The 27,395-nt window shown below is 45.1% G+C and overlaps 2 protein-coding genes across 23 annotated transcripts in view; one reads left to right on the top strand and one right to left on the bottom strand.

Moving 5' to 3' along the window:
- The window catches only part of LOC310685915 (17-beta-hydroxysteroid dehydrogenase 13-like), a 162,010-nt gene extending 136,271 nt beyond the window's left edge, over nt 1-25,739 (top strand). The window contains exon 8 of the transcript XR_014515601.1: nt 24,124-25,739. The gene's annotated coding sequence lies outside the window, so the exon portion shown is untranslated. The remainder of the gene's footprint in view (nt 1-24,123) is intronic.
- AFF1 (ALF transcription elongation factor 1) overlaps nt 1-27,395 on the bottom strand; it is a 146,834-nt gene that overhangs the window by 78,716 nt on the left and 40,723 nt on the right. For all 22 annotated transcript variants that reach the window (XR_014515523.1, XR_014515524.1, XR_014515525.1 and 19 more), the window contains 2 exons: nt 1,790-1,910; nt 98-994 (listed from right to left, as the gene is read on the bottom strand). Coding sequence is in view for 18 of the 22 variants with exons in the window: in XM_083458594.1 (XP_083314720.1) it covers nt 98-994; nt 1,790-1,910 (1,018 nt within the window). In the remaining 4 variants the exon portion in view is untranslated. The remainder of the gene's footprint in view (nt 1-97; nt 995-1,789; nt 1,911-27,395) is intronic.

Below are 27,395 nucleotides of genomic sequence, written 5' to 3'. Positions count from 1 at the left end.
TTATTATGGATTGCCCTAAACCAAAACAAGTAAATATGAATAAATCACTTTACTGCACCAAAGTAAAACCAAAACAAAGAGCAGCAATTCCACTAACCTCAGTCGCTTCAACAGGTATTTTCAATTTGGGCAAGCTGGGCAAGTTGGGCTTGACGTTTGTTTTCACGTTTGCTATTTTCCCGTAGGACTGTTCGTGGTATTCCTCAGGAAGCGGCTTGAGTTCCGGCGACTCGTCCGGAGCTTGATCTTGACCATCCATTGGCCTCACGTAGGCAGTCGGTTTCTGCTGTATTGCACTGGTTTTTGAAGCCAACGATGCAGGGAAAGTCTGGGAGGAAGGCTGAGCAGCAACAGCTACAGGAGCATTCAAGCTGTCCTGGGTTTCATTCTCACGTGTTCCAGCCACCAGCTCCAGAGAAGGGGAGCTATTCTGCCCGTGGTTTTTGTTGATGCTGCCGAGAGACCTGGAATTGACACGTTGGCTGGAATGTAGAGGCGACAAGGGTGCTACAGGGGAAGACAACGAGGACAGCAAGGGAGAAAGTTCCAAAAGGGAGGGCTGCAACTTGCGGGCTTCTTCAATGCATCTTTCATTCTTCTTCTGGCCTCTGCTGTTCTGGCCTTCTTGAGTCTTGCGGCCTTGCTCTTGACTTCGCCTCTGGTTGCTGGGCAGCCCGCCGCTTTGTGAGCCCAGTTCTATCCTTGAGTGAATTTTTGGGTGGTGCAGAGAGTTGCCCGCAGAGGGAGCACCTGAAGCAATGGGTCCCAAGGGCTTGCGGTGATGGCTACCATTCTGGAATGAGGCAGGTACCACGCTGCTGGTCTTTTCAGGCAAGAGTGGACGATCTGGCTTGCGCTGAGGGATCAGAGACATGACGCTTGTGGGGATCCCTATGAAATCTTGCTGAGACTTGATGGCGATAAGCTCCTTCATCTCTTCGTAATTGCCAAACATCTTCTGAATCCGGCTGGATAGCTCATCTGCTTTGTTGTTCTGAAACAGGGAGGAAAACAACCGCGAAATGGAAGAGGTGAAATTAAACCATTCCCGCCCCCCTCAGTTCACCGAGGATGTCCTCACTCCTTAGCAGATTTTGCTACTATGCAATGAGAGAACCAGGGTCACAGAAAGGCATTTCTGCTTATGTGGTGCCAAACCAAAAGGTGAATTGAAGAGTGTGGGGCAACACAGGTTAACAGAAACCTAAATTCAACTAGCCCGATACCTATAATCGCAATAAAATATTATGTACAATTTTTAAAAAACTAAGTGTCAGTTGTCCAAGTTTTTTCTTTTTAAGTCATGCCACTGCTTTTATACTCAAATGACTGCATCACTGAAAATCTGGAGCTCTCTTACAGCTCGAGTGAGACTGCGAGCCCAGCATTTTCTGGTAGCAATTCCCCAGTAAAACACACAGAGGTCTTGCTAAGCCCTGCAACATGAGTTCTTTAAAGCAGGAAAGCCAGGCATTGAATCTGGGATCCTCTGCACTCAAAGCACATGGTCTCGCATTGTGCTATGGGCCCTCTCAGGTTCACTTCTTGCTGATCAATTTCTATCTGCACATTTTTATTTACATCCCCACAAGCAAGAGAGGCTTGCTTCTGAAAGAAAGCTGAAGGTATAGAGATAAGAGTCTGTGGCTTCCTTGAATTGGCAAGGACCCCACAGCCACTGTCTGGAGACAGCAGAAACGCATTAGGCAAAGAGGCCAAAGACTCCATCTGTAAATGCAACAACTCCCTGCTGCAAATCCTGCTGTGCAATGTGAGATGGTGCAGATACCTTGTAAGGTTCTCCAAAGAGAGGGATATCAGCAGGGAATGATTCTTTCTCCTGGAGAGCTTCCTGATTCCTCCTCTCTTTTGCTTGGATGCGGAGCAAATTTCTCTCTTCATTGTACAAGCTGTGGGCAGAGAGAGAAAGAGGGGAAATTACTACCTAGGCTATGCTTCTGCAATTAACAAAGTACCTCCTCAAGCCAATAAGGGCTTTCTAGAATTGCAAAAGGCAGGTAGGTAATTAAACTAAGCAGGGACCTTGCACTCAGTAGCTAAGCAGACAACATAGTTGGACAACACAGCGCATAGATACATGCCTGCAGGCATGCTGGGGAGACTCAATGAAAGCAAGACATGCTTGCATAAAAAGTCTGAACAAGAAAATACTCTAGCAAACCTTTTGCATACCAAAAATAGACTTTTCCAAGGTCCACACATAACTGTTTGATGTGGCCTTTACAGAAGTACTGAGGAGGTGGTTCACACACCCTAGTCATCATGTTCTTTATTCCAGACACTCCATGGACCCAAGAGATTAGGGACAGGCAACTCCCATTGGCCTTGTTTCTTGCCTTGCAGAGGAGTAACCCAGTAGATAAGAAGTTAAAAGTAGTTGTTTACCAGAGCTATAGACGGCTTAGTCCTTAGCATAAATATGTGTAACACAGCTCGCCATGGGAGTGGGGGCGCTGAAATAATAATAAGCCATGCAATGGGGGGCACTGATGACACACCTCTCGAAACCCAAACAGCTGCCTTTATAGACATTTCATCAGGCCTACTTCTGCTTCCTTTTAAAAATACATTATCTCAGAGATCACCATGAGGTTGAAATCTGTGGCTTTGTGTTGCATGTTATGAAGCACATACAGTTCTGCTAATTCATTGCAGCCAAAATGACCCCAATCATCAAGTGCTGCTCCAACTTTTCCTCAAATGCTTCAAATTACGAGGTTTCCACAGCCTCCCTGGACAGGTTTGTTCCACTTGCCAATTGTTCTCATGCATGGAAGGATTTCTTTCCCCAGTGTCTACCTTCCCACAGGGATCCTGGGAATGGGAACATGCTCTGGCCGAAGCCCTAGAAAACCACTCGCTGTCAGTCAGTGTAGACAAGAGCTAAAAGGAACAATGGTCTGACTCAGTGTAAGACAGCTTCGTATGTTCCCTATAGATATGCCTGAGAAACAGCAGGGGCTACCCTTGCCTGCCCACTTAAGTCCATTATTTCTTGTCCCATCTTGACACACACACACACACACACACACTGCTACCGCCTGCTTCTAGCTGAGATTGTGAAAACTGCAGCAAATCCATTTTCCCAAGAAGCAGCAGCCATTTTTGGCTTTCACGCTTGGACTGAAATTTGGGGGTGTTATTACACACAGTAATGCACTGGGAACAAGGGAAAGAAACCACTGTCTTTTCAATGACTTTATGTGTAAGAAAGCTCATGGAAAAGGCCGCAGAATGTTGATTTGTTCGGAACAACCGCTACGTGTGAACCAGGGCCTCTAAAACAACTGTTATTATTCTCTTATCAACACAAAGCTGAGAAGGCAGATGTGCATTGCCAGAGGACAACAGTGTTATGTAAAATATCTGGCAATGCATCGCCACAGAGCCCCTGTACCATTCTGCCTTGCATACCCCAGCCATTAATGCAATTCAGCAGAAAATGCTTCCACACCAGTCCCATTGATTTCATTGGGTTTTAAGCAGGCCTTCTTGGAAGGCTGCTCTGCTCTGTCATCAGCCCTTATAGATTTGTCTCACCAAGTGGCCGCCACCAATTTGAATCATCTCCTGCACCTCTCTGTTTGGAGATTTGCACAATGAGTTTCAACAAAATGCCTGGATTTTTTCCCCTTCAGGTAACACAGAGACAGAGGCTTAACAGCTTTGTTGAAATGAAAACATTATTCTTCCACCAGACTGGCTTATTTTAAATTTAAAAAAAAATTCCCACCATTCTTCCAGCTGGCCCTAGGGGAGATGCCCCACCTAACAATGCCAAGCCTATGAAAATCTCATAGAATTTATGCAACTTGCTCTTGGGCAGACTGAGGGACAGTGAACGGGCCTGGGTCTAAGCTTTGTGGATGAGCAGAGATTTGAACCTGCATCTTCCCGGTCTATGTCCAAGTCTTCACTCACTAGGCCACTCTGCCTCTCAATCACTATTTTTAAAGGTACCAGCCTGAGCTCTTCCCTTAGAGGTCTTCAGAGATTAGGAAGCTGGGTACGCAGAAAAGGACCAACTCAGTGGCTGAAACCAGGTTCTGAAATTCCCTATATTGGGAGACCCATTAAGTTCCCCCACCCCCAGATTTCTACTGTGGCCTTTGTTTGCTTTTGTTTTGTAGACAGTTTCCTGCGTGTTCCTTGAGAAAATGTCAAAGCAGGGGTAGCATATAAGTCGCTTCTTGGACTGGTAGATATATTGCTTGTTTGGGTAAATGGTAGGTATCTCATTCATGTAAAAAAAAAAAAAAAAAGGTAAAGGACCCCTGGACGGTTAAGTCCAGTCAAAGGAGACTATGGGGTTGTGGTGCTCATCTCACTTTCAGGTTGAGGTAGCCGCGTTTGTCCACACACAGCTTTCCAGGTCATGTGGCCAGCATGACTAAACCTCTTCTGGCGCAACAGGACACTGTGAAGGAAACCAAAGAGCTCATAAATGCCGTTTATCTTCCTGCCGCAGCGGTACCTATTTATTTATTTGCACTGGTGTGCTTTCCAACTGCTGGGATGGCAGGAGCTGGGGCAGAGCAACGGGAGCTCACCCCATTGCGGGGATTCAAACCGCCAACCTTCTGATTGGCAAGCCCAAGAGGCTTGGTGGTTTAGACCACAGCACCACCCTCGCTCATTCATGTATCATATCTTGATCCCTTTCCTCTTCTAGCACTCTGGCTGATGGCTCAGCCCCCTAACCACTCTACGAGCTAGGTTAGGTTGGGAAAAAGGAAAGAGCCAGAGATCCTCTTAGGGCAGGGGTAATCTACCATTTTATGGTGGCGCTGTGGGTTAAACCACTGAGCCTAGGAGTTGCCGATCGGAAGGTCGGCGGTTCAAATCCCCGCAACGGGGTGAGCTCCCGTTGCTCAGTCCCTGCTCCTGCCAACCTAGCAGTTCGAAAGCACCTCAAAGTGCAAGTAGATAAATAGGTACCGCTCCGGCGGGAAGGTAAACGGCATTTCCGTGCGCTGCTCTGGTTCACCAGAAGTGGCTTAGTCATGCTGGCCATATGACCCAGAAGCTGTACGCTGGCTCCCTCGGCCAGTAAAGCGAGATGAGCGTCGCAACCCCAGAGTCGGTCACAACTGGACCTAGTGGTCATGGGTCCCTTTACCCTTTAATCTACCTTTTTATACCTACCACCCACAAATACATCTTTCTGGATGCTAAAATTTCCTTACCGCCCACCAATGCTCGATGGAAGGAGGATTCAGTTTGCACCGTACAACCCCCTACTGCCCACCTAGAACCCCGAAATGCCCACTAGTGGGCGGTAGGGACCAGGTTGACAACCCCTGTCTTAGCGGCTCCAAATTTGAGCCTCTGTTCCTCAGAGCTACAACAGGCCTTCTATGCATGGCACCAAACTGGCTCACAGGAAATGCTGGGGGTGCGCGTGTCACATTATAGACTTCTCAGCATCATTCCAATTTTAGCATATGTGGAGCAAACACAAAGCTATGCCTGCCAACGGCCCACGGAAGGATGAAATTTGACTCTCCAAACCCACGGCGAAAGTCAACAAAACTGGATTCTGCTTAAGAATGTCAGGCATTTTGAATTAATAATCAAGCGCAAGGAAATGTGGCCTTGGGGGAAAGGCATGTTGCTTGTTTTTGTTGAGAGGCACACCACAAGCGTAACTTGGATGAATGACCTGTTTCACAGCACAAGCAGTGAAATCATACAAAAGTGTTATTGTGGGGTGGAAGTGCAATATACCGTGGGTTAAGAGTGGTGGTTTGCGTGGGCCCACTCACTTCCTCCTTATTGAGGAGCCATGGTGCGGTAATAAGGGAAAGCTAACAAAAAGCAAAAGGCCCTGATGTTGGGAAAGATGGAGGGCACAAGGAGAAGGGGACGACAGAGGACGAGATGGTTGGACAGTGTTCTCGAAGCTACCAGCATGAGTTTGACCAAACTGCGGGAGGCAGTGGAAGACAGGAGTGCCTGGCGTGCTCTGCTCCATGGGGTCACGAAGAGTCGGACACGACTAAACGACTAAACAACAACAACAATGAAAAGGGCCTTTACACCTGGTTTTCAATCAGGGAAACATAACAGTAATGTAACTAGGGTGGTGCTGACAGGAGTGCAGCTGCTCAGGTTGAAACCTCAGCTTCCCTCTTAGAATCGCAAATTGGCAATGTTGCACTGGCAGCAGTTTGCAGAACGCACCTGGCAAGGTATAGACCTAACAACCACCTACCCCTTTTGCTCCATTCCCCACACTGGACTGTTCGGTCCCTTCCTATCAATACTGCCTTGCATCCTGTTTTGATCCGGTCCTCCTTTTCCTCCCTGCCGACAAGCCCTGCACTGCCTCCCACTGCAAGATGGAGGCCGTAAACCTTCCTATGCCGACACCTGCGTCTTTTGCCTTCCACGCAGCTGCGCTGGGAACAGGAAAAATTTGGAAGTTTTCCTCTGACGTATTTATCCTGCTCAAGCGTAGCCACAGCTCTTGCCGTACTTAAGTTCAAGAGGTCCCCACACCAGGAAACCCCCCCTTTTCCCACTGCCAAGTCACTGCTTTCAAGAGAATACAAGAGGAATGGAAAGAGTTAAGAAACTTAAGGTGGCAGCGATGCTGCACAGGAGCAGAAACTCAGAGGCCTCTGGAATCACCACGCTTGTGTTGTGACAAAGCAAGTTAGTTGCTGGCGTGTTATTGGGAAACAGAAGCTCTGCTGCTGCCATGGCAACGGCAAGCCCAGACCACTGACTTAGCTAGATCCTTCCATTTATCACATGCAGGGAGGCTGCTTGCTTTACAATTCTTAAACATAAAGAGAAGTTGTTGACCAGCAACATCTACCTTCCTCCTTTCCCCTTCTGGAGAAAGCTTGCATATTCGTTTTATTAGCAGGGGTTTCTCTCTAAAGGAAGCCATTGCTTTTGCTTACTCGCTGTTCCGCTGACCCAAATATAATGGCCTTTAAACCGCTCGGGTCTGAGTTTCTGCACTACGAGTTAATCTCACCTTGCTGTATTTAGGGCGCATTAAAAATGGCAGAAAGGCGGTTGCTTTTCTCTTTCTCCCCCCCCCCACCTCACCCAGACCAATCCCAAACAAACAAACAAACGAATACCCAAAACAAGATGCAGCCTGAAAAAACTACAATAACAGAATATCTATAATTCATAAGCCTTTGAAATCCTTTGCTATCATTATATTCCGCTGAGTGATCGCTGAATCAAAAAACTGAATTTAATCTATTAAACATATACAGTGGTACCACAGGTTAAGTACTTAATTCGTTCCGGAGGTCCGTACTTAACCTGAAACTGTTCTTAACCTGAAGCACCACTTTAGCTAATGGGGCCTCCTGCTGCCGCCGCGCCGCCGGAGCACGATTTCTGTTCTCATCCTGAAGCAAAGTTCTCAACCTGAAGCACTATTTCTGGGTTAGCGGAGTCTGTAACCTGAAGCGTATGTAACCTGAGGTACCACTGTAACTGCAACCGAAGGGGATAGGTATGGTTACGTGCCAGCCCAGTCTCTGCTGAGTCATGAGCAAGGCTTTGGGCATCCCAGGCGCCTATTCAGGGTCTGTGTTTCCTTCAGGACAATAAGGAACAGCAGAGTTTGTGGTGTCTTTATGATGTATGGTTTATTTACACACACAAACCTGGAGCCTAGAAAGGAAGGGCTCACCACAACAGCACCCCCAAGGATGCCAGCTTATTCCATAGTAGCAGTTTCAGCATCCTTTCTCTGCAGCCTCTATTGCTCTGTGGGGCAACTTTTCCTCTCTGCTTCCTGGTTATATAACACTTCCTAAACTAAGTCCTTCATCTACATGAGGGCTCAATTCATTTGCATCCTAGCACCTTTTTCCTTTGATGCTTGGAACTCCTGATCACCTCACAAATAAAGTTTGTCTCACTTCATTAACACTTGTTGATTTGGCTAGGATTACCATTACCGTGTCCAATACACAAACCAGGAAATGTGCCTAAACCCAATTAGCTTTTACAGATGCTTAGAATATACACTATGCTTCCTTAGATTCTAATTCCTGAGTAGTCTGACACATGGTTTCAACACAAGCTTAATTAATTAAACACCTCTAACTCGCTACAGTATGAAAACTTTATCGGAAGTGACCATTTTGCAGATTCATACAGACCCTGGTCATATGAACTGATGAAGCTGGTAACAGGATGCAGGGAAAAAGAAATTCTTCCAGGAGGAAAACTTCCCATTACTTTCCCCCCCTAGAGGGAGCTTTCTATTTCTAAAAATGCACCCTTCCATTAAAAAAGCAATAGTAACTTAATGGAGACAAATCAAATTAACACCAAACTGAGCAGTTTCAATGTTGAAATTAACTTTTTTTCAGGTGACACCTCCTACGAAGTGCCAGTATTCTAAACCAACACACAGTATATTTGCAAACTGGAACAGGGAACAGAGGAGGAGAAAATGAAACCAAAAGAATATGCGCAACTAAACATGAATATAGGGATATTGGGATGGTTTCATTTCAGATTAAGACAGATTCAATTATAGTCCATGAAAATACACTGACTGGTTTTAAACGTGCCTTTTACAAAGCATGCCATCCCATGCAAATAACTATTTTTTCTATTGTTATTATTTTATTTATAAATAGTCAGGTGATTTCATAACATTAGCTGCAAGTCAAATCAAAGCCAACTTAAAATTCTAATTCTATGTAACTGGCAAGTGAAAGTAAAACCCAAACTAAAAAAAAAAAGTGTGATTGCATTAAACCACATTAAGTGTATTGGGGGGGACTTAACTATTAAATATTTCAGTAAACTCTGAAAAAATACATAAAACTAACAAGGTGTATCTATATCATTTTCATTTTGCTTACTAAAAGCAAAGCAAACATGATACAACTGATCCTACTCATTTCAAAGTTTTCTAAGCCTCTGCTGAGGAGGGGGTAAATTCCCCAAAAAATGTGCAAGATTTCCTAAACGTCAAAGGAAACCAGCTTTTCTTGTTCCAACATTTGTGACAGCATTTTTTCATTCTATTTTAACATACTGAAGCTGCAACACGGATGTGAATATAAAAATTGATACTATTACATAGGCTGGGCATAACCCAAGCAAAAAAATTATTTAAGGATACCTTTCAGTAAAATTAGTGCTGGACTCAAGCACTGAAACTGATGATATTCAAAAAGACTGAACTGTGTAAAAGCAGTACAGCACTGGAATGTTTCAATGTATTATGTTTTAATGACGAGAATATCAATTCCATTACCATCCAACCTGGCGCACAATTTTTTATTTTATTTTTGCATTTACTAAAATATTTATATGGGGCTTTCGGTATAAGCTATGTCCAAAGTAGCTCACATAAATTTCAATAAAAACAACAACAATAAAATATTTGAGGATATGGATGATAAAGTGTTTAGAAATGAGTGGTTTACACACACACACACACACACACACACACCGGGTTACATGACAAGTTCAATGGGACTTACTCCCAGGTGAAGTGCAAACAGGATTGCAAACTCAACAGTGACAGGTGACTGCTATTGCTACTGCTTTTCAACTGATTGAACTTTGCTCATTTTGCCGTTTTTAAAACTAGCATCAGCTGAAGTGACCCAAACAATTTACATTCAGGCTGTGAAGTTTTCTGGGAAAAGGAGCCTCGTGTAGAATGCCCACCAGACTAAAACTTCCTTTATTCCATTGGCCCAAATTGCCTCTTGACACAAATGTCCGGTTTGCGACACATTAAGCGCATTATTCATTTAAAACAGAAGCATCACAAGTGATAGCTGCTAGGTTTTATGCTGCAGGAGGGGGAAGGGGTGGACAAGAAGCTGTAAGAAATGGGTAATGTGCTTCCGCTCTAAAACATGAACCATTTCTCCCTTCCAAAGATTAAGGAAGAACGTTTCCTTTTAACACAACAGCAGGAAATCAAGACTTAATAAAGCCCTTTTCTCATTAAAGCTACACCTTCCCTGCTATGAGAAGAGAGCTATTAAAGTTTCTCAAGAATAAGGGTGGAGCTTTTCCCCTACCTTTTCATGTATAAAAAAGTATCAAGATTATCTTTTCTAAGAGCAATAAAAACTAGCCATTGATATGTATCATCACATTAGTCACACACCCAGTCCTGCTTCTCACTAAAATCTGGATGGGAAAATTTCTAACAATGGAAGACAGCAGCCAATGCACTGGGCTCAGTGTCCCAATACTGATGTGAAATGCACAACTCTTCCAGGTCTCTGTGCACCAAACCACAACTCTTTTTGCTTTTGCAACACTCCTGGTTGACCATCAACACACATCCCTTCATGCCCTGGGCCTTTTATGAGGATTTCCAACTAGCAGTCAAGGTAGACATCTGCTTCTCTTGCAGGAATGCTTGATTCATTAGCATTCTGTGACCGAGCCTTCCCTGTTAGGACAACCATGAACATTCCTTGCCATCTCTGCATTCTTAAACATTTCCCTCTATGGCTTTGCATATCATCTCAAGAAGAAGAAGAAGGAGAGTTTGGACTTGATATACCGCTTTATCACTACCCGAAGGAGTCTCAAAGCGGCTAACATTCTCTTTTCCCTTCCTCCCCCACAACAAACACTCTGTGAGGTGAGTGAGGCTGAGAGACTTCAGAGAAGTGTGACTAGCCCAAGGTCATCCAGCAGCTGCATGTGGAGGAGTGGGGAATCGAACCCAGTTCACCAGATTACGAGTCTACCGCTCTTAACCACTACACCACACTGGCTCACAAGGGCAAGACACCTTGTACCCGAATCTTAAAATATACCAGAATATAACTGACTACAAAACATTGGCTAGACTCAGCATGTCAGTACCATGTCTAAACTAATATAGCATAAGGGAATGACCTATGAACCAGCAAGTAATCTGGATGAGATCTTGCATGACCAGCAGCAAGCAGGCCTCTCTCAACATCCAGAATCCCATGGAAGACAAAAACCTGAAAGCAACCCAATTAATTTGCCAGCTTGTTACTTAACCCTCGGGAAGGTGTGAAGAATGAAACAGTGCAACAGGCAGGTAGCATTTACTATTCCCATTACTAAAGGATATGTAATCGAAGGGTGAGGGCCTCTGTTAAGGAGGAAAGGGAATCCTGGCAATGCCAACTTCCTTTTTTTGCAAGTGCAAAATGATTAAAATTAAGACTGACTTCTTGGTAGGGAGTCTAGTGAGAAGGAAGAGATCTCCAGGGCGCTGGTGCATTGAGAGAGCCGACTCCCCAAGCCGGCTTCCAAGTATTATCTTTTGTTGGAACAGTCAGATGGTTAAAGAGCAAGAGCAAAATATATTTTATCTCGGCAGGGCTGTTAAAAAACAAAAACACAGAGAGCGAGCAGGAAGAATACAAAGGATGGAATGTGCTTGCATGCAGCCGAATTGGGAGGGTTAATTAGCACATCAAAGGTCCGAGACAACAAAGGAGAAAAATCTGCAGCAAACAGTCAGCTTGATAAGAGTTGGGGAGATCAAATATTTACCATGGTTGATGCCTTCACCTTGCCACCCCTAAGGCTCCCTCTCCCCTTAAATGCTGTGAGAGAGACCTAGCAGAAAAGCTTCACCTGCCAAGTCTCTGCTGGTCTAACAGCTGTTAAGAGTCACAGGAAGGCTGCAAGGGGAGGGGAAAGGAGAAGGTCAACTCTAAATACCACCTTTGTCTGCAGCAGCCTTCCTTAACAGCTGCCAGGCTGGGACCAGAGGCCCTCCAGATGTTGGACTCCAACTCCCATCTGCCCCCACCACCAGCAAGGCCAGTAGTCAGGGGTGATGAGTCTTGTAGTCCATCATCAACTGGAGGGCTTAACAGGGGTCAGCAAACTTTTCAGCAGGGGGCCGGTCCACTGTCCCTCAAACCTTGTCTGGGGCCGGACTATATTTTGAAAAAAAAAATATTAATGAATGAATTCCTGTGCCCCACAAATAACCCAGAGATGCCTTTTAAATAAAAGGACACATTTTACTCATGTAAAAACATGCTGATTCCCTGACCGTCCACAGGCCCGATTTACAAGGCGATTGGGCCAGATCCGGCCCCTGGGCCTTAGTTTGCCTACCCATGGCTTAGAGTCATAGAGCAAAGCAAGGTAAGGATGCCAGGGTTTGGTTCCCCTTCACACTCCTAGACTTTTATGCACCAACAAGATGAGCATGCGCATAACAAATTCAGGATGGGTAGCGGGTAATTATCCAAGGATAGCACAAGAAATAAGTTAACACATACCTCAGACTATTTCTAGCTACAACCATGACCACCCTGCCCCAAATAATTAACCCTGCCTGAATGGCAGGAGCTGCAAATTTATCTTCGCTGCAGTTCAATTTTTCTAAGAAAAAAGAAGGGGAGGAGAGAGGAAGAACGTCAAATTGCCTAAATCTTAATTTCCCCTTCCTACTGCTTCTGTCTTCCCATTCCGTGATGCCTGTCTATAGCCACCGCTTTGCAGAGAAAATTGGAACATGCTTTTGAACGGGCCAGTTTTTCCTTAGGTCTGAAGTATTTCTAACACAGCAAGCTTTTTAGATTTTTAAAAAAAATTTCTAGAAAAATTTCTAATGCCAGCATTTCTGCTTTAATTTATTTTGCTTTCTGTAAACCTCTCCCCTGAAAACCCAAGTCCCCCTTTCCAGTTTTTCAGAATTGCTGCCTTCTGTCACTCACAAAAACAAGCCAGAAAGTTTATCTGGGATTTGTCTTCCTGGGGAGACCAGTAAGTCAGTTGTAAAACCTGCTGCCTTGGAATTAATAAACAAGTTCTACTCCTTTGAAAGTGAAAGGGATGTTTAAAGGTGGAGTTAGTAGAAGGAAGGAGGATTAGTAGAAAGAAGCTCCGCACTTGCCTGGAAAAAATGGTCAAAGACTAAAAAATGCATGAAACACTTCCTTAAAAAGCACTATTATGTAGGATACTGAGAAAATTGGTGAACATATTCAGTAACACAAACCTCCTGCTGGAATAAGTATTGAAGATGGTTTTCCAGATCCATGCTCTTTTCAGACTTTCAATGACAGTCACTTCCTTTAAAATGTTGAACACACTGGTTAGAGGTTGCTAGCTCCAACCTCAAAAGAGTACACTTGAGGCAGCTGGTAGATTTTTAAAAGCCACCCTAAATTATTTCAAGCACCTGAGGAACAATTACTTCCCAAATGCATTGAACCTGGAACAGATTTTAAGTTAAGGCACCTGGAACTTCTTCCTCTTCTGCTTTCGTAGTTTTGTCATGGCTTTTCTGCACTAGATGACAGAAAAGAACTGCTTTGCCAGGGGTCAAATCAACAAACATACACTGACAAATCACATTAGTTTTCCAGCAGCGAACACATGTGAATTGCCCACTGACCATCTGAAAATTGCCACGGGTCTTGGGCTGACCACTTAATGGGGTTTTTTTTGGCCTGTTGTAAGCTCTGTCCTAAGGGACGCGGGTGGAGCTGTGGGTTAAACCACAGAGCCTAGGACTTGCCAATCAGAAGGTTGGCGGTTTGAATCCCCGCGACGGGGTGAGCTCCCATTGCTCGGTCCCTGCTCCTGCCAACCTAGCAGTTCGAAAGCACCTCAAAGTGCAAGTAGATAAATAGGTACCGCTCCGGCAGGAAGGTAAATGGCGTTTCCGTGCGCTGCTCTGGTTCGCCAGAAGCAGCTTAGTCATGCTGGCCACATGACCCAGAAGCTGTCTGCGGACAAACACCAGCTCCCTTGGCCAATAAAGCGAGATGAGCGCCGCAACCCCAGAGTCGGTCACGACTGGACCTAATGGTCAGGGGTCCCTTTACCTTTAAGCTCTGTCCTAGATGCTGTATGATTTTAAATTGTATTTTTACAGGCATGGCGCTGACCACCTGAATGAAGCTTGTGAACTCCAGACCATGGTTTAGAACTGCAACCTTAAAATATTCTGCCAATAGCCTGCCAGAATATTCCTTGTGCATGGAGCATAGGAAATGTCATACCTCGGTGGCAGAACATCCAATCCCTGGCATCTTCAGGTACCACTGGCACGGGTCCGCAAATTCTGTACAGCCACTGCCAGCCAGTGTAGACAGTAATGAGTTTCCTATGTCCCTAACATGATAACTTACGCCCTATAGGCCTTTTCCCAGACCTTACGTAACTGGGAATAGGAGCTACAACAAGGTCAATTATATAATCCCATTCATTTACTGTTTTGACACCTGCTAAAAATGCACGCTAACCAACAGTTTAAAAACCATGCATGCATGCACAACAATATCGTTTTTCCTTCTCCCAAAGAACAGTGTGTCCTGCCAAACCAGTATTTGCAAGGAGAGGGAGTGAAGGAAAAGGCAAGCAAGCTGATCAGGTTTCTCGATGTCACAATTTAATGCGTATGTGGCAGACACATAAAAGTCGCTGCCCAGGCCAGATTTGTTTTGCGACAATCTAGCATGATCAAATACAGCAGGAGGTGGGATGCATCAGATAAAAAGACATGGCTATGTAGATTACGGCACATTTGATTCTCAATACCCCAACACACACACACACAAATTCTATGGGCTAATGTAAGCAGACTGCAATCTTGGACATAGTTGAAAGCTGGAGAAGCAAAACCACTGGATCTTCTAGGCCGTTTTAACACCACTCCAACAGGAAGCAGGTTTTATTTTCTTCATTAGGCAAATGACTGCCACATTAGAAAGAGGAAATCATTGCTCTTGAGTATACCGTCTTAGCAAATGCAAAAGCTGCACATTTCCCAAAACCACCTGATACCCCACCCTAATGACAAGGACACAGAAGGATCTATTTACCCTAACCACTGGTGCTCTCTGGCCCCAAAAATGGGAGTGCAATGCAATTTTGCAGGCTGGCAAAACAATACTGGGCTATCTGCGCTAATCCATCCTGGCTTTATGGAAGAAGAGCATGTCGACCAAGCTGGAAAGTGCCAGAGAGCGAGCAGGGGTCACAACTTCATGACAGAAATCTCGGCGGAGGCAGCAGCAGTTAACTGTGCAGTGGTCTCTCCCACTCCAGAAATCAGCACTGCATTAGCTAGGAAGAAGGTGGGCAGGTGATTTTACTACTTGCCTGTGGGCAAATGCTATTCTGCCCCAGGCAATCAGAAAATTGTCTTACTGGGCTTTAACAATGGAAGTAATTTATGGCCTTTTATCTTTCCATCCCAAGCCACCCAGGACAGCTGAACTTTCAGCAAACCTGACACTTGACGTCATTACAGTTCATTTGATTTGGGTATAACAAGCTCCCTTTTTTTAAGCTGTCCAAACCGCATCCATCCAGTCTTTGGCATGGAGCTACTCATCTGTCAAGACTCCGCTACAATTATGGGCACTCTGCTAATTGTTAGAACACCCCACATGGAATAGTGTGGCCTCCTGAAGGAATATATCAAAAAAACATTGTTCTGGTATTAATATATCAATATGCAATGAATGAAACTTATAGAGTAAAAAATTAAGAAGAAATGGGTATAAGATGAGACAGTCAAAAATAACATTGATAACACAGCGAAAAGAAATAAAGAAAGCCACATATAGGTGGAGGGAAGTCAAAATTTATGTCTGTATGTTTAGTTTGTATGTTTGCTTTCTTTTTTGTAATCTAAGTTGAGAGGTGTATATATCTACGTATAATAAGTTTGTTTAGTGTTCTGGTTTGTGTTTGTAAGTATTGCATTTATCAATAAAAGTTTTTTTAAAAAAGGAATAGTGTGGCCTTCCTAGGATATTTGAGTGATCTTTTCTCACTCAAAATCTGAGTTATCTAGCCAACTCTTTTTAAATTGTCAGCAATTGCAGATCCAGTATTTCCTCTTCCTTCTTTCGGGCTAATCAATTGGAAAGTTGTTTGTACGTGTATTTAGCTCTAGAACTACATCATTCCCATAACCGATTTCCTAAAAAGTCTGGGACCTAGGAAACTAACATGGGCCTTCCATCTATGCATGTAGTTAGATCACCTAAGGAGGCCCTGCGTTCCTCCTTCAGGGTCAGAGATTCAGGATGGTGGTAATACAAGATGGAACCCTTTTTAATGGTGGCACCACGGATGTGGAATTCATTCCTTACGTGACCCATCATGTCCCACAGCTATTAGTTTTAGACACAGGAGTGAACAGCTTTATTTCACAGGGTGTTCTGAATCAATCAAGTCAGTTTTTCATTAAAACTGCTATGGTTTTGTTTTTTAATTGTTTTAATCTGTTTATTTAATGATACTGCTATGAACCAGGCAAAAAAAAAAAAAGGAACATAAACATCCTATTAAAATAAACAACCTGTGTTTACTCAAAGTGTGAATGTTTTTGGATGTAATGGCTCACAACACAATTTTTTGAACTAGGATACATTTCATTTCGGGGGGGGGGGGGGACTCCACCAAAATGAATGGAGACAGGCCTCTACTGAAACTGCCCATTTGTTTCAGAGTAAACCTGCACCAGAAAACTTCCCAGTGAATTGTGACCCTGCAATCGCAGCAGAGCAGTTTCAGATACTAGCTCCAGTTTATTCCTTTGCTGAGAAAATCACGAAGACAATCTACCTCTGGATAGCTGCAAGCCTTTCACAAATAGACATAAATAAAAGATTTTAATATATATATTTCCTCACAATTCCAGGTCTAATGCAGTTATTTTGACAGCTATTTAAATTGGATGTTGCACAAGCGCACTTCGAAAGTTTACTTTCTGCAAAAGTTGCTACATAAGGCAAATTGCTTATCTGATACGCACTTCCCCTTTCCAAAAACAACTCTTGGGTTCAGCGTTATCTCTGTTTTGTCCTCAAAACAGTCCTGTAAAATAGGTTGGGCAAGTCAAATTTAGCTTAAGAGTGGGGTTCATTTGCTAAGCACGGATTTCAACCTGGATCTCTGCAGAGCTAAACCAAACATTTGCTCTCCATAAATGCGTACCACAATTTACCGGGCTAAGTAGAATTCTCAACACCATCTACCTTCTGAAACGTTTACTTTTAGCGTAACTATTTTTGTAAGCTGATATTGCAGCGCAAGCCTAATATCCTCCGCACTATTTCTAGCCCCACCAAGCTAGTATTCCTCAGAAGAAGAAGAAAGGTGATTTGACTTAGGAGATGACTGCTTCCATGGGCGTAGCAAGGATTTTTGTTAGGGTGGGAGCAGAACCTCGGCTTGCTATGTATTTTTATTTATTTTTACTAATGTAGGGGTTTTTTGCCTGCGGCTGGCTCCCACATTGTCAAGGCAACGTACGGGCCTCCCATTTCCATGTAAGCAGTCCGCATCATGTAGGCCAGCCATCCACAACCTGCCCTCCATATGTTTTGGATCACAACTCCCCTCAGCCTCATCGGTTGTGCTGGCTGGAACTGATGAGGGTTACAGTTCAAAACATCTGGGGAGCCCCAGTTTGGGGGACCCTTGTGGGGGACCCTTTCCCACATCAGCATTCTTCACCAAAAGCAGCGGCCATGTTGCCCGAGTGAACAGAGACCTAACTTGGTCTGCATAGCTATAGACGCCCTTTTCCTAGGGCTTATTGTGGTCCTACAGCTCTTCCAGGCAAGCCTTCTACACAGGCCTGCCTGCACATGTCACTCCACACAAGCCTGGTCACAACACACACACACACACTCCCCCCCCCTCTGTGGGACACAACACTTCGGTTTCTGTGGCACACAACTCTTCGGTTTCTGTTACGCAACTCCCAGCAATTTACTTCCACACACCCAGAGGGATGCCTTGGAAGAGACTTTTCAGGCACAACCAGCCCAAGTGACTCCCACAATGGCCAGACCCAAGTTCCACAGGAGAGTTTGCCTTGCAAGGAGGACGTTCCCGCCTGAAGCATCTCCACTACAGACAAATCCGCTTATTATGTTGCATGGCCAAATGTCACTGGAGCGGGCCTGGGAGAAGCAAGGAGATAAAACTGAATACCCAAACCAGGAAAATCTATGCTCTGCTTCGCATCTCCATTTAAAGTCTCTTTCTCCTTTCTCAGAAATGCTATCTCTCAAGGCCTTTCGAAATGCGTTGGCTTTCACCCCCACCTCCGAACTATCCTTATTCAAGTACAGTCAGGAAGCTCACCACTTGGATCAGCTAAATTTTTTACACTGTCAACATAGGTGTTATCTCACAAGTTCACACATAGGTGTTATCTCACACATGTTCAGTACAGAATGCCCTCCTGTTCCTTGCCACTGCTGATAAAAGAGCTCTTGTTGTCTCCCCACATCCCTTCACCATAGAAAATATTGCATTATATGAGGCACAGAATTACACAAAGCAGAGAAGATATCCCATTTGGCTGCTGCGCTTGTTTTACACACACACACACACACACACACACACACGGGGGGGGTTTTTTAAGAAAATAGATATTGTGGCAACTGTTAATATTTACGATGAATGCATTTTGGAACTGTCTCAGATATTGAAGGCATATACTTATGAGACGGAATAAAAAGGTAACCCCTTGACTTAAGAGCATTACATCAGAGAAAATAATGCATATGTTTGATACAGTCATACCTCATGTTACGTCCGCTTCATGTTACGTTCTTTCAGGTTACGTCCCCCAGCGACCCGGACGTACTGGAAAGGGTTACTTCCGGGTTTTGCTGCTCGTGCATGCGCGCAAAATGACGTCATGCGCAGAAGTGGCGAATCGCAACCCGCGCGTGTGCAAGCGCACCGCTGTGGGTTGCATTCTTTTCATGTTGCGAAAGGGCCTCCGGAACGGATCCCATTTGCAACCAGAGGTACCACTGTACTTTTAAAAAAAACAACAACAAGTTTTTTGGGCATGGCTTGACCTGGCCACTGTTAAGAATGCACCCTGTTCTCACAGAGGGTCAGGCAGATATCTATGGGATGCCCACAGGCAGAATCTGAACACAACAGTCATTCTCACCACTTGTGATTCCTAGGGAAACTGGTATAAAGAGGCAGGCCGCCTCCAACAGTGGAGGATAACATAACCATCATGCCTGGTAGCCACTGGTAGTCCATGAATTTGTCCAGTCCTCTTTTCATAGAATTGTAGAGTTGGAAGGGACCCCAAGAGTCATCGAGTCCAATCCTCTGCAATGCAGGAATCTCAGCTAAAGCATACACAAGCATGTATTGATGGCCATCCAGGTTGGTGGTCATCAGTACAATTTGTGGTAGAGAATTCCATAGTTTAACTACGGTGCTGTGTGGAGTAGAATCATAGAATCATAGAGTTGGAAGAGACCACAAGGGCCATCGAGTCCAACCCCCTGCCAAGCAGGAAACACCATCAGAGCACTCCTGACATATGGGTGTCAAGCCTCTGCTTGAAGACCTCCAAAGTAGGAGACTCCACCACACTCCTTGGCAGCAAATTCCATTGTCGAACAGCTCTTACTGTCAGGAAGTTCTTCCTAATGTTTAGGTGGAATCTTCTTTCTTGTAGTTTGGATCCATTGCTCTGTGGCCACTTCTCTGGAGCAGCAGAAAACAACCTTTCTCCCTCCTCCATGTGACATCCTTTTATATATTTGAACATGGCTATCATATCACCCCTTAACCTCCTCTTCTCCAGGCGAAACATGCCCAGCTCCCTTAGCCGTTCCTCATAAGACATCGTTTCCAGGCCTTTGACCATTTTGGTTGCCCTCCTCTGGACACATTCCAGTTTGTCAGTGTCCTTCTTGAACTGTGGTGCCCAGAACTGGACACAGTACTCCAGGTGAGTACTTTCCTTAATCTCTGCTGAATCTTCAATTTCTCTGGGATGAGCCCCAAATTCTAATATTGTGGGAAAGGAAGGAAAACTGCTCTCTATCCAATTTCTCCATGCTGGGCATAATCTTATATACATCTACCATGCCCCACCCCACCTTTCCCCCCACCCCTAAAACCTGATGTGCTGGAAATTTTCCTCTCAGGGGAATTGCTCCATCCCCTTGATAATTTTGAGTGCCCTTTTCTGAACCCTAGCTCTACAATATCCTTTTTGAGGGCAGGCAACCAGAACTGTAAACAGTATTTAAAAGTGCTGTTGCACCCACAGATTTGTATAACAACTAATTCCTTTCCTAATGATCCCTAACAAGGAAATTTCCCTTATTCACAGCTGCAACACACGGGGTCAACATCTTCAACAGAGCTATCCACCAAGACCTTTAAGTCAGAGTGTATATGTGAAACTGAGAGAGCAAAAACCGCCTCAAAAGAATTACAGTAATTTTAATCTCAAATAAAAACATTTTTAGAATTTTATTCTGCTTGCTAAGTACAAGTCTTCTTGCATATTTTTAAGCAGACTGCATTGTATTTCATTTATATAACAACAGTAGATTCTTATATTTTTAATTATCCCTGGATTGCTCCAGTTCTTCAACACATTAAATTACAACATACATTAATGGTTGGCACACTTGAGGAACAGTTTTCCCTTTCTGCATTCTTTATGGTTTCTAGTCCTCCTTCCTGTGTGTGTGTTTTTAATCTAATACACAACTTGTAACCAAAACCCATCAAATAAAGTGGGCCTAGCTACATCAGTGCAATAAAGATTCATAGTGCAAAAGGGAAAAGCCGCTGTCATGTGCTGTGGATTCACGCTCGGCCAAAGACGTTAACCTTAAGGTATGTGTTTCCTCAAAATCCAGAAATTTTACTTTGCAACTCACATATGTAGACACTGTTACCCAACATTTCACTTTCAAAGCACAACTATTCAGGATTTTCGAAAGTCAATGTATACTAACCGAGTTGCAAAACCCAGTTCCCCAAATGGATGGCCTGCATTCAGCCAGCAATTCAGATACCGGTACATTTCTAGTATGCTTCAGCACAGGCCTACCAACCTGTGGCTCTAGTCCAGGACTGACAGATTAGGCTGACCTGTGAGCTGATGCTTAAATAGATTTTTAAAGAAACCCAAATTCAACATACGGGACGCGGGTGGCGCTGTGGTCTAAACCACTGAGCCTAGGGCTTGCCGATAAGGTCAGCAGTTCGAATCCCCGCGACGGGGTGAGCTCCCGTTGCTCGGTACAGTTCGAAAGCATGTCGAAGTGCAAGTAGATCAATAGGTACCACTCCGGCAGGAAGGTAAACGGCGTTTCCATGCGTTGCTCTGGTTCGCCAGAAGCGGCTTAGTCATGCTGGCCACATGACCCGGAAGCTGTACGCCGGCTCCCTCGGCCAATAAAGTGAGATGAGCGCCGCAACCCCAGAGTCGGTCATGACTGGAACTAATGGTCAGGGGTCCCTTTACCTTTAATTCAACATACAGTGAGGTGGAGGGCGGGACAAGGAGATGCTGCTCCAAGGGGGATCATTCCTGAGGGGTGCTGCTTTGCAAAGAGCTTCTCTGTGGGATTGCTGCTTCAGGAGGTCGGGCATTGGGCAGAAAGGAAAGCTCTGCACTCCAGGCTTAAAGGCATCTATGGGTTGCACTCCACCCTGACCTTAACACAGCTGTCCTAGACCTTTTGGCAGTTTCTTCTTCCCACCTGGCACCTCTCCTTCTTCTTGTCTGGCACTCCGTGCTCACAGAATCATAGAATTGGAAGGGACCCCCAAGGCTCAACTAGTCCAAAACAAGGCCATCCATGAGAGGTGGCCATTCAACCTCTGCTTAGAAACCTCCAAGAAGAGAGCACGGCATCACTCTGGGCAGCCCAGCCAGATGGGCAAGGTATAAATAATAAAAGCATCATCCTCATCCTCCTCCTCCTGACCCTCAACGATCCGTGATCCGTGCTCTTTCAATCCAACTCTCAGTCCAACAGCTACCCACTCTTCAAATCGGCCTGGTTAAGTTCTGAACTGAGGCTTTGGCTGAATCCAGTGCACAGGCCCAGTACAGACTTCTACCATACCATACCTATTTAATTAAGTTCACTAAGGACTACAATTGATGCTTTTGAATTATGGTGCTGGAGGAGACTCTTGAGAGTCCCATGGACTGCAAGAAGATCAAACCTCTCCATTCTGAAGGAAATCAGCCCTGAGTGCTCACTGGAAGGACAGATCCTGAAGCTGAAGCTCCAATCCTTTGGCCACCTCATGAGAAAAGACCCTGATGTTGGGAAAGATGGAGGGCACAAGGAGAAGGGGACGACAGAGGACGAGATGGTTGGACAGTGTTCTCGAAGCTACCAGCATGAGTTTGACCAAACTCTGGGAGGCAGTGGAAGATGGGAGTGCCTGGCGTGCTCTGGTCCATGGGGTCACGAAGAGTCGGAAACGACTAAACAACAACAAAAAGGACTACAAGCACTTCTCCTCCTAGCTCTTAAAAATTTAGCACTCATTTTTTTTTTACCGGCTTCAAGAGTTAAGAGCAGCAACAGAACCAAAACAGGTGAAGCACCTATTTACTGTTCTTCCAGGCAGTTCAGGTGTTGCAAAAGAAAGGAATCGCCTTCTTCCCATACCCAGCAACAGCTGTTATCTCCTGCACAGCTCCTAAATAAGGAAGGAGATAAGTACGTGCAAACATACACTCACCCGCTTTTGGATGCGTGCGTGCCTCGGAAAGAAAGCGTGCATGCATCCAAGCGCAAGATGCTTGTGCAATCGACTCCCACAAAACTAAAGGTTTGCTCTCCTTCCTTTACACAGTTGCACACATTCACGCGGCTCATAACCCCTCGCCCTCCTCAACTTCCCTTGCACAACCTTAACAGTCCAGAGCAACCCATTGCTTGGTTTTTTCCAGATTGCAGATAAGCAGGAAGAGAGTGAAACAACAGGTTTCTTTTGCAATGAAATCTTACTTCAAGGCCCTTTTCAACTGACAAGCACTATTTAAACATTAAGTGTGCATTTCTGGCATGCTGCAATTACTGCCCAGAAGTTACACGCTGTGTGGTACTTACTCTGTACACAACTCACTATTTAAATCAGGCAAATGCTTGGAACAGGTAAAAGACACCGGACAAACATTTATTAACATCTATCAATTGCTCTGTGGGAGAGAACTACGTTAGTCTGAGGTTTGAGACAAGGCTAAGGCTGCAATGCTAAGCACAATTCATTGAGAGCAAGCCCCACTGAGCATTTACTTCCAAGTAAACATGCACAGGATTGCACCTCAATGGGATACTGCCCTTCCAACCAGGGAAGGGACCCTGAGGGTCACCTAGTCCAAACCCCCTGCAAGGCAGGAATCTCAGCTAAAGCACCCATGACAGGTGGCCATCGTCTTGCCACAGTCCAACATCGCTCTCATTACCGCTCTATATCCAGTGCGCTCCCACAGCTAATTTATTACGCTGTTTTCACATTATGTTTGCCACAATACATATTGATCCTGCAGTTTCTGGACAAATGCAGCTGTTTGATGTACCATATTTTTCCATATATAAGACTAGGGGGGGGGTTACCCCAAAAATAGGTTTAAAATTGGGGTTTGTCTTATACATGGGTAGTGCTGAGGCGTGTTTTCTTAATTCAGAGTCCCCCCCCCCCCGCCCCAAATACAGGGCATCTTATACATGGAAAAATACGGTATTTTTCCACCTTCAGCCGAGCTTCAATCTGATTAGAAAACTGGATGTGGCATAAGTGGTAATATAAACATACCCAACAGAGCAACGGGAGCTCACCACCGTTGAGTGGATCCGAACCACCAACTTTCCGATTGGCAAGCCCAAGAGGCTCAGTGGTTTAGACCACAGCGCCACCCACGTCCCTATTGGTGTTAATAGTTCAACGTATTACTATCAAACAGAGTAGGAGCTGTGTTAGAAGCTCAGATATAAAAGCTAGACACCAAATAACACCGTAAACCGAGGTTACAGTCACCACAACGGAATGTCTATATGCCAGGGGGTTGGACTAGCTGACACTTGGGGTCCCTCTATCATCTCAGCTATATTGCTTTAGTGTGGCTTGTTCTTACAACAATTCACTTGTCCCAGTAAGCAAGCAGGATAGACACACACAGTGGAAATGAAAATGGAATTAACTCGGGTGGTGCTGTGGTCTAAACCACAGAGCCTAGGACTGGCTGATCAGAAGGTCGGCGGTTCGAATCCCCGCAACAGGGTGAGCTCCCGTTGCTCAGTCCCTGCTCCTGCCAACCTAGCAGTTCGAAAGCACGTCAAAGTGCTAGTAGATAAATAGGTACCACTCCGGAGGGAAGGTAAACGGCGTTTCCGTGTGCTGCTCTGGTTCGCCAGAAGCGGCTTAGTCATGCTGGCCACATGACCCGGAAGCTGTACGCCAGCTCCCTCGGCCAGTAAAGCGAGATGAGCGCCACAACCCCAGAGTCGGCCAGAACTGGACCTAATGGTCAGGGGTCCCTTTACCCTTTACCTAAGGCAGAGGATTTTAAACTGCAGTTGTCACCCAGAAATCTCCCCGTAGTCACAACTGGCCCCATGCCAGTAGCAAAATGTGCCTGGTGCCCAGAGAAATTTGAACACTGGGGAAGAGAAATATAGCCTTCCTGCTAGAAGGTAATGTCCCCCTTTAAGAGGAAAAAATGAAGCAAGAGTGAGATAAATCTTCCCAAGTGTACATGATTCATTTTATCTCTCTCTGCATCTCTTCTGCAACAGATCGGACATGTTCTGATCAATCTAGTTAGCCTACCTCTGGCTGCAACTGCTTTCTAGCTTTTTAAGCAACTATAAATATACTGAACATCAACATTTGCTTCCTGTCCGAAAGGCCTCTGGGCTCCACCGTTGTTTATACAAATCCAGTTTCCTGAGTGGGTAGCATTTCAGAAATTACAAGACTACTCTTGCATCAAAACACAGTCCAACATTTTAATCACAATATAGTTCCGTTCCCTCATTTTCTGCTCAGTTCCTTCTGCGTAGTTCTGGCCTGCACTCAGTTTGGGTCATGCTCTGCGAACATCCACCACCACCCCCTAATTGCATACAGAGAAATCCAAACGCAAGAACAAAGGAAAGTTGGCACTCAACGAGATATGAAAATAACATTTCTGTAGCTACGTTGCTTTTGTACAAGTCTGTGCTGTGTTGACTGCTGACACCAACAGACTTTAGAACCGTTTTCAGACCAAGGGCCGGATTCCCTTCTGCGCAGCCTTTTGGGGGCCACGAGCCAGTGCTGGGGCAAGGCCAAAAGGAGGTAAAGCAATGGATGCATATCTGATCTTTGCATAGTAAAATAGCCTCTATACTCATACGCTGCTTCTCCCATCCAAGGAAGCAAGTGACATTATCAGAGATAAAAAGACCCATTCCAGTCAGTCAAAAGCATTCAAGGAAGGTGCAAATCAGAGGCAGAGGTTTTTTTTGTGGCGGGGGGTCTGGCTTAGGGAGAGTCCTGGGGCCTAGATAACAGAGGTTTTGAAGGCTACTTCTGCCCCCATGCATTAGAGTAAGGATGGGAAAGCTGTGGTCCTCTATGCGTTGTTGGTATCCCAACACCGATCTGCTCCCAGGTCAAAAGAGCAGATGGTGGGAGCTGCAGTCCAATAAAAGCTGGTTCCCTATCCCTGCAGGAAGGGTCAGGAAAAATTCAGATGCACAAGCCATTCCAATGCAAGCATGGCCATACAATGGAAAATGATTATGGCTGAAATGGTGGCCTGTTTTGATTTTACATTTGACTTAGGGGGACTCATGAAATTTGCCATTCACCTTGGGCAAACTATTAACACTTATGCTTCCACATCCTGCAGCTTCCAGCACCATGTACAGTCATACCTCGGGTTTCAGACGCTTCAGGTTGCACGTTTTTGGGTTGTGCACCGCGCCGAACCCAGAAGTACCGGAACAGGTTACTCCCGCACGGATCACATTTGCAACCCGAGCATCCACTGTACCATGTTCTCTCCCTTTTAAGATGTCTCAACATGGTGGCTCTTCCATGGAAGGGCCATAAAGGGGCAGGAAAGTGGCCAAGAGAAAAGGAGAAGGCAACAGACAGCAAGAGGGATAAGGACCGTGGCCAAATGGAGCCCGCTATGCTTATCTAACGTGCAATTTAGGATACATTTTGCACCCCAGTTATCGTCATTAGGCCTTGCCTTGATAACATACAGAATTCCTCAAGCCACATGGCACACCTTATTATACCAAAGCTAGCCTTTCTTTTGCTATTTAGATCAGCTTTGGAGATTGTAAGACAGTCTCCAAAACCAGGTGCGCAGGTGCATTGAAAATCTGGTGTTCCAGCCTATAATGCAGGTGAAGAGCGGAAACACTCACATAAGGAAAGGATATGTAAGCCCCACAGCTTTCTTTATCTCACCTGCGTATTTATGGATTGGCTTAAATATATTTCATATGTATTGCCATCTTCCATTGAAGAAGAATACAGATGCTTTACAGATGTTTGAAACGTCCTGAGAATTCCCGGGGGGGGGGTGTACATCATTTTTCAGTTTCTTGCACATATTGGGCTCTGCCTTGCTGCTGTTTTGCAACAGAAGCAGCAGACTTCGTGGTTTGCAAAACAACCTTGGCTGTGCTATTTTCATTTCTGTGGGGGGGAAAGAGGGGAGGCAAAAATAGTGGCCAGTGTACAATATCTTTATCACCAGCCTGATTAGATTCTATTGCTGCTGTTGAACAGAAACACGGGGAAAATAGAGCAAGTTCAGGATAACATCACACATTCTTAAAGACTCATTTTGTGAGTCACTGGAACCGCACAAACTTCATTGTTACTGGAAATAAGGATATCCTTTCCAGCCTTATGCCCATTACTGAACACAGTTTATCGTCACAGAATTTCTCAATGATTCCAGCAGCACGCATCCTGCAGTTCCACTTTTTCACTCAGGTTCAAAAAAACCAGGAAAAACAGATATATAGCTTTGAAGCAGGCTTAGTAACGAGACCTCGAGATTTTCGATATTGTATTTAGAGTTAAAACAATATAGTGCAGTGGTATTAATACAGTGGTACCTCTGGTTAAGAATTTGATTCATTCTGGAGGTCTGTTCTTAACCTGAAACTGTTCTTAACCTGAGGTACCACTTTAGCTAATGGGGCCTCCTGCTGTCGCCACACCACCACAATTTCTGTTCTCATCCTGAAGCAAAGTTCTTAACCCGATATACTATTTCTAGGTTAGCGGAGTCTGTAACCTGAAGCGTCTGTAACCCAAGGTACCACTGTACTGCCTCCAGGTAGTCCCAGGGGAAGGAAGGAAGGGGGAAGTCAGGGTGAAAGTGCAACGTTGCCTTCCAGCGAGCATGAGACGTTGTCTTTTCAGCCAGCTTTCCTCTCAGCTTTGGAGCTGGGAAGCCAGAGTGGAAATCATGCCAGCAGCTGCATGCCCAAACCCCAAACCTCCTGCTCCCAAACAGGAAAGGCAGGCAGAGAAAGAGTGGAGACAGTGCTGCCGAAATGCTCTTAGGGTCTTCCCCCAAGACTCTCATGCCCATGAGATTGTTCTGGTCCACATGC

Source organism: Podarcis liolepis (assembly GCF_965112155.1).
Source record: "Podarcis liolepis genome assembly, chromosome: 9".
NCBI classification, from domain to species: Eukaryota; Metazoa; Chordata; class Lepidosauria; order Squamata; family Lacertidae; genus Podarcis; species Podarcis liolepis.
Note: the sequence above shows the minus strand (reverse complement) of the source record. Positions and strands in the feature narration are given on the sequence as shown.